Source organism: Acyrthosiphon pisum, chromosome A1, assembly GCF_005508785.2.
Source record: "Acyrthosiphon pisum isolate AL4f chromosome A1, pea_aphid_22Mar2018_4r6ur, whole genome shotgun sequence".
In the NCBI taxonomy this organism is placed as follows: domain Eukaryota; kingdom Metazoa; phylum Arthropoda; class Insecta; order Hemiptera; family Aphididae; genus Acyrthosiphon; species Acyrthosiphon pisum.
The window spans coordinates 3090385-3101600 of NC_042494.1; the positions used below are offsets into that span (position 1 = coordinate 3090385).

Below are 11216 nucleotides of genomic sequence, written 5' to 3' on the forward strand. Positions count from 1 at the left end.
AGAAACTAAAATCAAAAATGTGGGAAAATCTATTTCAAGTAGACTTGATGACAAATTCAAAACTGTTTTCAGAATTCTTATCGCTTCATTAGATCAATTGGTATCTTTGGCAAAAAACACGTCTAAAATACTATGTCATACGTGTGTTAGACGAAAACATTAAATCACGGTATATCGAATCCCCTTAATGATAAATGCAAACAACGGACCAGTTGCACTTAAAAGACAATTTGTATATTCTTAAGGTCAGTATACCAAGGTTTATATCAAGCTATTTAGTATTTCTGGCTTATATTTAGATGTATGCTTATTAAATCTATTATAAATATATACTAACTATCATATTCGTCAGTCGTATAACATTAAAAAATTTAAAATTGACGAACAAATTTGTTTTTCTAAATCTGAAAAAAAAGCTATTTATTTATGCACTATGAATATTTTGTGTTAAAACACTAAACATGTTCTGTAATATTCTAATATATAATAATATAATATAGATTATAAATGTATTATTGACGCTCATGTTCATTATATTCCAATAAAAATTATGTTATAATATGTGCTATTGAATAAAATAAATACTACCATAGGCTGTTATTTAGTGTGTTTGGTCTATCAACTCTGAAAATTACCCAGCGTAGTAATTGGTATAAGTACGAAAAGGTAGTTTTAAGTGCAATTGGTAAACTCCCCCAAAAATTATACTGAAAATGCACTGTCTCAATAATAATGACACATTTGAGGCCGGCCTATTCGTCATATTGGCTGGGAAAAAATGTGAGCATATTATGTCTTGCGACTTTTAAAATTATTTTATGTATTCTCCGATTTTACTTCAAGAATATTTTTAAAATATTCATGTTTTTAAAAAATATTTAATTAAAATGGTCTGTTGTATAATTGTATTTATTATTATACCATGCGGTAGGCGGATCAATCATATTATTATCAAATTCTAATATGTGAACAAATATTATAAACATATATTATTCATCATAATATAACTCTAAATTCTAAAATGTATTATACATTAATTATACATACCTATATTAAGTACTTAACTATTTAGGTGAGAGAAATAAAATATTATAATGGAGGGGGGGGGGTGGCGTGGAGTGACTGAGTGGACTAAGGGGTCAGTTGCGATGCGCACCGTCGCCGGTGGCTCTTCTCTTCGGGCAGTCATAGTGTCTGGTGAGAGAGGCCACCATCCCCCACCCGGACATGGCAGATATCTACGGGTGCCCACTTGAAAATTCTACCAAACTAAAAACACACGTGTTTAAAACTACAATATCCTCGCCCACAGTTAAGAAACACTCGATGGCCTAAGTTGCCACGGGTTATTTAATGAAAAAATAAATATATATTATATTTTATATTTTTTTATATAATTTACATACATTATATTAAATATAAATATTGTTTTTGTCTACGTTTACGGATAACTATGACGATTAACGAGATTCGTTTATGGACTAAGTGGTTCACGTTGACCACCTCGTGTTTTACCAATTATGATAGTCTTATATTATATAATCATAGTTGAATTCGAGAATGAATGTAAATTAATATGAAATAAAATAATAATTTATTATTTTATATTTATATTATTATGACATAGTAAATAGGTATTTAGGAACATTTTCCGTACGATAAACTAAGAACAGTTACAGATCAATCAAACTAATTAGAAATGTATCATTTATTGTAGCCTGATCATCAATCAACAATACAAGGGATATTGTTTAATATTCAATACCGTGTATCATCTGTAAAGATCGAATGTAAAACTTTAGACGAAAAGAACGAAAAATTACAGCGTGAAAATAACGTATTAAAAGAAAAAATATGTGCCTTTGTGAATCAATTAGACATGAAAAAACCTAATAGATAATTCGTTTAAGATAGTATAATATTATATCTCTTTCGGAAAATAATAAAATATAATAAACGTTAATAATTGTATTCTTTTGATCATACATTTTATTTATTTTAACATCAATATGCATTTTAAACAATATAAATTCGTTTACATAAAATATGTACGAATGAGTGCAAGAAAATATGCAAAATACGGCAATACCAAGTAAAAAAAATATATATATACTATATAGCATCCCATTGATGACGGAACAGGTGAAAATCATTGCAATATTTAGTTGTGGTTCAAGCCGAAGTCTATCAGCCGCGTCCTCTGTTATTAATTCGAATTATATTGGTTATATTATACTAACCTAACCTAAAACTGGTGGTAAACGTGAGCGAAACTTTCGAGCTCAAAAAAGGGAACAAGCACTCGAAAACCGATTGAGAGAGCCACCTATTGTTAGAATATCTGTAGTGAATGAGTTAGGTATATTGTATTAAATATTTCTGATAACTGTATTTTGAAAAAGAATTTAAATATTTCATATACGTTAGAATTAATGTAATTAACCAAATCGTTGATTTATTGTTAACGATGTTTTACTTTGTTATCAAAGAGCATGGACAATAAATATGTATTCATTTTTGGTACTAATATATTTTTAAATTTTTGTATAGAATAAAATCAAAATAAAATATTCCATAAATTATTATAGATTTTATAATTACCAAAATTAACTGGCTTAATAATTTGTTTAAGATTTAAATGTACAACACAAGAGTTAATGAAAAAAAATAACCTAAATTAGTTAAATAAAGCCAACATTAATTTATACCTAAGTTATTAAATTAATAGTTAACAAACTATATATCTTTAACTATTTATAAGTTCAAAATTAATATGGACACAAAAATTAATTGAACACAGTCAAAAACAATTTAATTACTAATTTTTTTATTTACTTTTCTAGTTTTGCAACTTAAATGTTTTTTCAATAATAAGTAAAAATTCTTAAATGCATCCTACTGTATATTATATTGCTTATTATTGCAAACTAGCTATAGTGGTTTAGGCCATTACAAGATTGTGTCAACCACATAATTAAATTAATAAAAATAGTAAGTAAATTAAATTTACTAAACGATTAAATGAAGCAGAGGTTGGCGGAAACACAGAATTATTTCTTATATAACATCCATTGCGTTACCTATACAATTTAAGTTCACCTAAGAATAATTAGTAATAACAATAATATAATGCATGTACTGCATTTAATTAATTAATATGTATTTTAATGTAGATAAGTATTTAAGTAGTATTTAAGTAGTATTTTAGTGTTTTTTATTTCAGTAGTTTTGATAGTTCGAAATTTAAACTATAAATTGTTGATTGACTACAATTATGATTGTAAAAAAATTCAAATATTAAATATTAATTGTGAAAAAGTGCGTCAGCTTGTAAATTATACTTACATAATATTATATTGCAATTTTAAGATGTAATTCATACATTTCCCGATATTTTACGAATAAATCACGTAAAACGGTAAAGCGCCTGATATATGTAAAATTAACAGTTGGCACTGAATGTAGATGGCATACATAAATACTTATGTACCTACTATTAAAGTCAAACGACAACAATAATATGACATTACTTTACCATATTATACAATCTTTCTTTATCCACAAAATATGAAATGTCTCTGCTTCTTTAAGAAATCAGCATATTTCAGTATTCATATTTTATATCCAAAATCGACAAACGTTTACTCTAAGTGTTTAAGAGATGAAATGTTATAATATATATTTATTTATATTATAATATGTGATTAAAATTCCAGAACGTATGGTGCAAACCGTAAAAAATAAAATTACATCCACCTTAAATATTCTCACGGAAACTGATTATGTTTCAAAATCTTGATAAAACGACAGGCGTAAATACATTTGTTAATAATATATTATGCAATTTTTTTTTACGATGGAATATTTAGCACCACTATACTATTATGGTTCCATATACGTTACGGCTCACGAGTAAAATGCGGCCACCTTGGACTCGATCAGGTCATCTTCAAAATGATAATAATAAGTACTCCTTCGAGCAAAGTTCCATACACAATTAAAGCACCATCCGGGTTGCATTATTTATTTTACATTTACTTTTTATCATTATAGTTTTATTGATTCCCTCTTTGCTCGCACTATTTTACTTAGTTCTATTCGGCAACTACTATTATCACGATAAAGAACAAACTGAATAAAACCGGCTTCAAAACTTTAAGTAATTAGACGTGTTACGACTTTACTTAACTATTAAATATTTGTCCATTCGAGGTGAGAATAAATTTCCATTTCCGGCCAATATCGAAACGGAATCTAACGAAATCACGTGTAGGTACGACAAAATCAACGGTTCCAGAGCGGATGTCGTGGAGTGACTCGACGACGGATGTTCCTCTACCGACTGCGTTACACGGACATGACTTTCGCGATACGTCTCATATCGTACCTACACAATTACCTATTGCAGAACTGCGTGTTCAGTCGAACGACCTTCATCAATTCAACCTGTTTCCATTAGCCAAAACGACGATTGATCGCCAAATGACGATTCGAAAATACGTGGCAGGGTCTGAACCGCACGTAGTTTTAATAATCAATAATAATGATACATTTTAAGTTTTCGTTTTATATTGATTATATTGCCTTGTTTTGTAGTTTTTGTTTTTATAAAGTTGTTCGCATAATAACCCGTAAAACAAAAATTAAAATAACATTTCCCACTTAAAATTATAAATGGATAAAATTGTATGTATGGTGGTTTTTTTTAAATACAATTAGTAATTAAATATTACGCATATCATGCATTCATTCACAAACTTATAAACTATAAAAGGATTCAGATACTGATTATCGAAATTATTATTTTTTTTACCTTATTTTTTTCAGTTTGTAACCGACGACGACGCGCCGCGGGAACTGCTTTCGCAATACTTCCGCGACGCCACCATCGTTTATTGAATCAATATAATACTCAACGGCCTTGGCCAAAATTAGAGTGGGTGGGATATTCCCCCAGCTTACCCCCTCACAAAAGGTTGGGTACGATACGTAGTTAAGTATGGGGAGGTAAACTATAAGGATTCAGCTAGTGATTATCGCAATTAATATTTTATTTACCTACACCTTAGTAATATCGTGTTCGGTTGAAAATCAAATTAAACCAGCGTTTATACTGAACATTTGAAAACATGCAATTGGTGTCTAAGAAACAAGACATTGAGGAATCTGATCGTGTACACTAGACACAATACCATTTTATCATATTTAGGTAAATTAAGTTCGTTAGTTTATAAGAACCACTCAACCACTGCAGTTACAGAATGCAAGGAATTCAATTATTGTCTTATTACCATATAATATATAGTTGATTTACAGTTCGGGAATGGTAGGTATGTAATTCAATATAAAATGTAAATGAGACATGATATCATAGTATATGATCCAATATATAAGTCAACTCTGCGAGGACATTTGAGAATATATAAATAACGTATGTGTTTATGTGTTATATAATATATTCAATTCAATATAATAATTATAATAAGTGACAGGAAAAATATAAGAATTTTTATTTCGTGCAAAATATAATAATGAATGCAAATAATATTTTCCTAGTATAAAAATGATGTGCCTACCGTAACGGTAGTACCTGCAGCGTTTGTCTGGGTAACATTGTATAATCATTTTTTTTAAGCTCAACCAACACATCCTCATTGTGAAACGCATCATTATTGTTAAGCCCCTTATCTCAGACTTGTTGTGTGCATATTTTGGCATGTCCATCTTCGGCATGATATTTTTATATAGTGTCACTATAATATATATGACGTGTCACACGACGTTTTATAATATTAAATGCTAATTCCGTGTGTCTATCCGCATCACGCGTACGTATAATACTTTTACATATCAGATTTTTTAATCTTTCTATTCCGATAAAAAGCTTAACAGATCATCATAGTTTGTAAACACTAAACAGATTATTATATGTGATGTCACATTATAGTTAATATAAGTAATTTATTTTACGTCCATATGAGTGCGAGTGTTTAAGAATTGAATACATGTATACAGTGCCGCATTTAGACATTTTGCAACCCGGTGCAAAAAAAAAAATGCGCCCCCTTAGCTCTGGTGAAAAAAAATTGCTTCCCCCTAAAGCCTAAGGGGGCTACCCACGGAAAATATGGGAGATAGATCCTCATTAACCTTTTAGATTTTGAGCACAGAAAAGAATATTTGTTTTACAATATGTGCTTTTTTTTAAATATTGTTTAGTAATATTGCTTGATCCTCTCTCCGCTCTTCATTGTTCAATAAGATTAAGTTATTTTTTGTGCACTTGGCTTTTTTGGCATGTCATGATTAAAATATAATAATTAAATAATAACAACAGCGCCGTGTAGTGAAGGTAAAATTATTAATAAGTTATCACAGATTTCAAAAATGCTGTGGCTCGAGTTTGTAGACTTATAAGTAATAATTAGGGCTGAGATTTTGATGCATAGGCATCTTTTTTTCTGATGTTTTGAAACGTTGATCCGTAAGTATAAAATGTGTTTTGGGTGATACTGATTATTTTGTGATACTTCACTATTTCAGTCTATTTCGTTTCCATACCAAAAATATTTACCGCATATTGTTTAAAGTAAAAAATGTATGTCATTCGAATCTAACTAATATGGAAATACTGTATAAAGTATAAACACTATAGTCTATAATTTAGATTTGGGTTGGTAAAAATTAAGTAGTCTAGTGTTGTATAAACAAATAAACTTTTTTTTTAACTTAATAAATTTATATTTTGTGAAAAATCGATTTTGCGTAAAAATTCCCGTTTTTCATTAATTTTTCTTTGGTTTTTCTTGGCGCTTTTGAAAATTACTGGGAATTTTAAATTTTGACCTCCCCAATGCACCAACGATATTCACTTTCCAATCGAAGAAGATACTGAAGTTGAAAATCGAAGCATTATTTCGACTACTTATCGTGTACACACACAAAAAAAAAATGAAAAAAAAAAAATAAAAAAAAAAACACACATCATTGTAAAATCAATACATTCATCGTTCCACTCAGAATCTAAAAAGTGTGTATTAACTTTGAACTTTTTGTTATTGGTGTATATTAACTTAACTGAGTTAAAAAAAAAATTATTAACTTACACAGTCTTGTTACTTTTAATTAATAATATATTTTATAAGCATTGAAAATTTGAAAAAGACAAAATACGTAAAAATTGCGTAAAAATACGCAAATTATTTTGAGTTGGAAATTCATAAAAAAATTTCATTTCAAATCTTAGGTTGTAATTCAAAAACGAATAACTGTAGATACCTAAAATTTACACCATATGTTTACTTTATCAATTCCTATACTTACTTTATAAAATTAAAAAAAACATTTTGGCTAGTTTTGAGCTGTTTACGGATATTTTCAATTTTTTTAGTTTTTTTTTCCATAATTAATGTCAATAAATTTTTATTCAGTGGATCAAAGTGCTTGAACATTTTTTTCGGACTCTTTATCAAAACAGTTTTTTTCAGTACAAATACTAATGGGCGATGGTTTTATTTTTATGTATCATTTATAAAACGAGGTTATATATTCTAGCAGGCAGAGTTCCAACGATCAATACACGCTTATACATATAACGTCTGACCTTTGCGATGTTATTTCCTATTTATTATTTAGTACTCTTCTAGTCTCCCCTCAAGAAATTAAATATTATTTTTTATTTTTCCATACCTATTCTTTTTTGATAGTTTCAATACCTCGACATTGTTGTGTGTTCATTTTGAATAGGGAGGTACACATTTTTATCAAGGCAAGTTTCCTGATCTAAAATTGAAAAATACAATTACAATTACAGTCAAGTCACGATAACATGAAAAACTTGACAACTTAAATTGTGTTTTATTCCCCTATAAATTAGTTAGATATATCGATATCGATATAATTGTGTTTATTATTGCATTAAAACCAAACCTTGAAACCGATACTGAATACCGGTCAAAAACGAAATTGATATCAAAACTGAAAAAAAATATTTTCGGCTTCAAGCCATGAAAACATTTTGAGTGATCATTTTGAATTCAGTTTGCTAAAATTTTTGTTAATTTTTTTAAGGCAGACAAATTTAAGTCATCTTTTAATTTTGATGAGAATTGAGAGATAGTAGGGTTAGATTAAATAACAGAGATTCTGTTATTTTGAGGTCATCTGTAGTAATCACAATATAATATACAATATATTTTAACAGTGGTTAACAGGTCCATTATTATTTATTTAAAACTTATTACGTAAAATGTTTACCCAAATCTATTTTTTATTTTTTAATGAAATTTAAATTCTTTACAATCTATTATTTATGACTAAAGAGATTCTTGCATGGGTTTTAATAAGTAATTTACTAAGAAAAAAATAACAAAAGAAAACCAAAATTTATAAATCTCTATCCATCATTATATAACATGGCAACATTTGCATTTTGTTCAGGTTTACTAGTACATTTTTATCCAGTTATCAAATATAAGCAAATAATAATTTGGGAATGAAATAACATGACATTTATCAAATATTATGTTCTTTTTGTGCAGTTTTATTGTATCATTTTTACTTTTCAAGAAATACCTTTATTACTGTATAAAAAATGATATAACCATCACAATACATGAATTAATACTTTTAAATTATTTATTTTTATACAAATTATATAATATAATATAGAAGTTAATTTTATTTTCAAATTATCAGAACATAACAAAATATGTGTTAAATAAAAGGGAAATTTTAATTACATCATAGAAATTGGAACACGCATTTTTAATTAATGATTTAAAATAGTAATGAGTAAAATATTATAATTGAGTACAAGTAAATAGAAAAATTAGACAAAATATGGAGGCTTTCGAACAATAATTCCATAATCGCTGAGTGCTGGTGATAAATCTTCCATAGTTAATGTGAATTTACGGTTTTTAGGAAGTTTTCCAGATTTAGTTGGCAAGGTAGCCAAACGCACTTTACAATGTTGCAATGCATCGTTGGCTATATCAGAAATAAATTTCTGAGAAGCAATGGCTATCAACCGAACTCTGAAATAAATAAATGCACATAGATTTATAACTAAATATGAAAATTTAAATGTATTATTTATTTTACAATAATATGGTTTTATATTCAGTGGCCCAACTATTGCTGGTTTTACCAATTATAATTTTAAATAATAAATAATATTTTAAAAAGGCAATTTTTGATTATATTAGTTGTTTGCCTAAAATATATAAGATAATATAGGATTCATTAAAATATTATTTATAATCTCATACAAATATATCAACAATTGTTTTGCATCTGCTGAAATTTAGCAGAATTGCATAAATAATATTATAATATTAGCTAAAAGCTGAGTTTTCGGGCATTGCTAAGGATAAATTTTATTATAAAAAATTTAGATTAAGAAAAAAAATAAAAATGTTGTTCCAAAGATATTAAACAATAATACCTTTACTCATTAAGTAATAATAATTTCTTTCCTTGACAATCAATAGTATATATTTAGCTGACTATCCTGGCTTTGACCGAGAATCAAGATAAATATTATTATGATACAATTACATAAAAACATAATAATATGAACTTAGCAAATACAGTAAATTCTCAATAACTCAATTTTTTCCTTAACCCTAAAAGTATGAGGTACTTATATAAAATATATAAGTTGAATTTATTTTTTCTCCTTGAGATTTGAGTTATCAAGATCCTACTGTATATTTGAAATATCATAAATGACCAACAACATTAATGTAAATAGTAAAAATTATAAAGTATCAAATGTATGTATTTATTTTAACTTTAATTTTTTATATTACAAGATCTATAAAATAATTATTTACAATTAGCGCAAGTCGAGGCGCAAGTGCTGTATGATTTGTGGGTAAAGAGAAAACTTGTTATTAAAAAAAAACATCTGCTTACATGTGAAAATGAAATTTTAATGAATTATTATTATTTAAATTGAAAGGATTAAAACTTCCGTAATTTAATGAAAAAAACACAAATAATTTTCATTCGATTTGCATAAATATTAATTTTTTCTAATTTTTTGCGGACAAAATTATTTCACAATACACGATAATAATACCTAGATTATACCTATAGTTTCTGACTACCCATATTTAATTATGAATTATTCATTACAATATTAGTGAAACTATACTACCTATTTAACCCTAGTACTCCCACCATTTGTCGATTTTCAACAAACACTGATCATTTTTAGAGCGTTTATTAAGCTCTTCTAACTTCTATCTATCTCTTACTAATATTGTTAAGAAATTTTAATGATGAAAAACAACATAATTTTGCTATTAGTTAATCATTGTTCATTTATTTTACAAGAATCAATTTCATGTTTGGACTAGTGATTCTTAATATATTTGAAGCTGTGACCCCCTATAATGTCACCAAGATTTTTAACAATACGTTTGTTATAATAATTACACAAAACACTTAGGTACTAGCATTTTGTGTATTAGTGACCATAAAAATGTATTGTTGACCCCCAGGGCAGTGGCATCATTTCAGTTTTTGAGGAGGGGGGAAACATTTTTGATCGGCCCATAATAAAACAGAAAAAAAACCTCTCGGTAACAATTGCATTTTTATATCAATAGCCTTCATAAATAATTTTATACTTAGTGGTTATTATCATAGGCATAAATAAGGCATTTTATTGAGGGATAACAATGACTTAATAATTAAAACATAATATGTAGAGGAATACCTAAATATATTACCTGTTAGCTACTATATGAAGGTCCAAGACTAGCCCATACCCATTACCCGGCAAGTTAATGACAAGCAAACCCTGCCCCCCAAATGACACCACTTCCCCAGGGTAAGTGTAATGCATGTAAAATTGATCAAAAATAACCAATCATAACCTATATCAAAATAAGGTAAGCATTATAGGGTTAATACGAATGGCTGTACACTTATAAACTCACATTCGAGGGTCATTTGTCTCAAATCCAGCTTCTGAGCATATAAATGTTGTAATAGAATCGGGGATCTGTAAATATAGATTAAATCAATACTTAAAACAGTCATGGTAACAATATTGTCACAATAATTATTTAGGTAGTGTTAAATTCTTACGGTGGGACTATAGTCTTGGAGTTGCACAATTACATCAGATATCGACAACGTTTCTCCGGCGACTGGCATCCTTCCAATCATGTTTCGTCAAACAATGAACAACGTAAATTTAA

The 11216-nt window shown here is 27.9% G+C and overlaps 3 protein-coding genes across 3 annotated transcripts in view; 1 reads left to right on the forward strand and 2 right to left on the reverse strand.

Annotated features, from left to right (window-relative positions):
* Positions 1-1945, forward strand: part of LOC100573147 — an 11592-nt gene extending 9647 nt beyond the window's left edge. Inside the window, exon 6 of the mRNA XM_029486496.1 lies at positions 1718-1945. Within this exon, the coding sequence (XP_029342356.1) occupies positions 1718-1900 (183 nt within the window). The 3' untranslated portion in view covers positions 1901-1945. The remainder of the gene's footprint in view (positions 1-1717) is intronic.
* A 2842-nt stretch (positions 1946-4787) lies between these two features.
* Positions 4788-11216, reverse strand: part of LOC100161286 (solute carrier family 46 member 3-like) — a gene marked incomplete at its 3' end in the record, with an annotated part of 46682 nt that continues 40253 nt past the window's right edge. The window contains 4 exon segments of the mRNA NM_001163137.1: positions 4788-4816; positions 8174-8201; positions 10207-10218; positions 10697-10728.
* Positions 8748-11216, reverse strand: LOC100168604 (transcription initiation factor TFIID subunit 10-like). The gene is made up of 3 exons (XM_001946301.5): positions 11104-11216; positions 10953-11017; positions 8748-9038 (listed from the first exon to the last, which is right to left on the reverse strand). The coding sequence occupies exons 1-3, from the start codon at positions 11182-11184 to the stop codon at positions 8831-8833; spliced, it is 354 nt and encodes a 117-aa protein (XP_001946336.2). The 5' UTR covers positions 11185-11216; the 3' UTR covers positions 8748-8830.

Coding starts and splice junctions, on each gene's coding strand:
- LOC100168604 (XM_001946301.5), bottom strand. CDS start 11,184: ATGATTGGAAGGATGCCAGTCGCCGGAGAAACGTTGTCGATATCTGAT. Junction 11,018..11,103: donor TCCAAGACTATAGTCCCACC/GTAAGAATTTAA, acceptor CTATATTTACAG/ATCCCCGATTCTATTACAAC. Junction 9,039..10,952: donor GAGACAAATGACCCTCGAAT/GTGAGTTTATAA, acceptor TATTTATTTCAG/AGTTCGGTTGATAGCCATTG.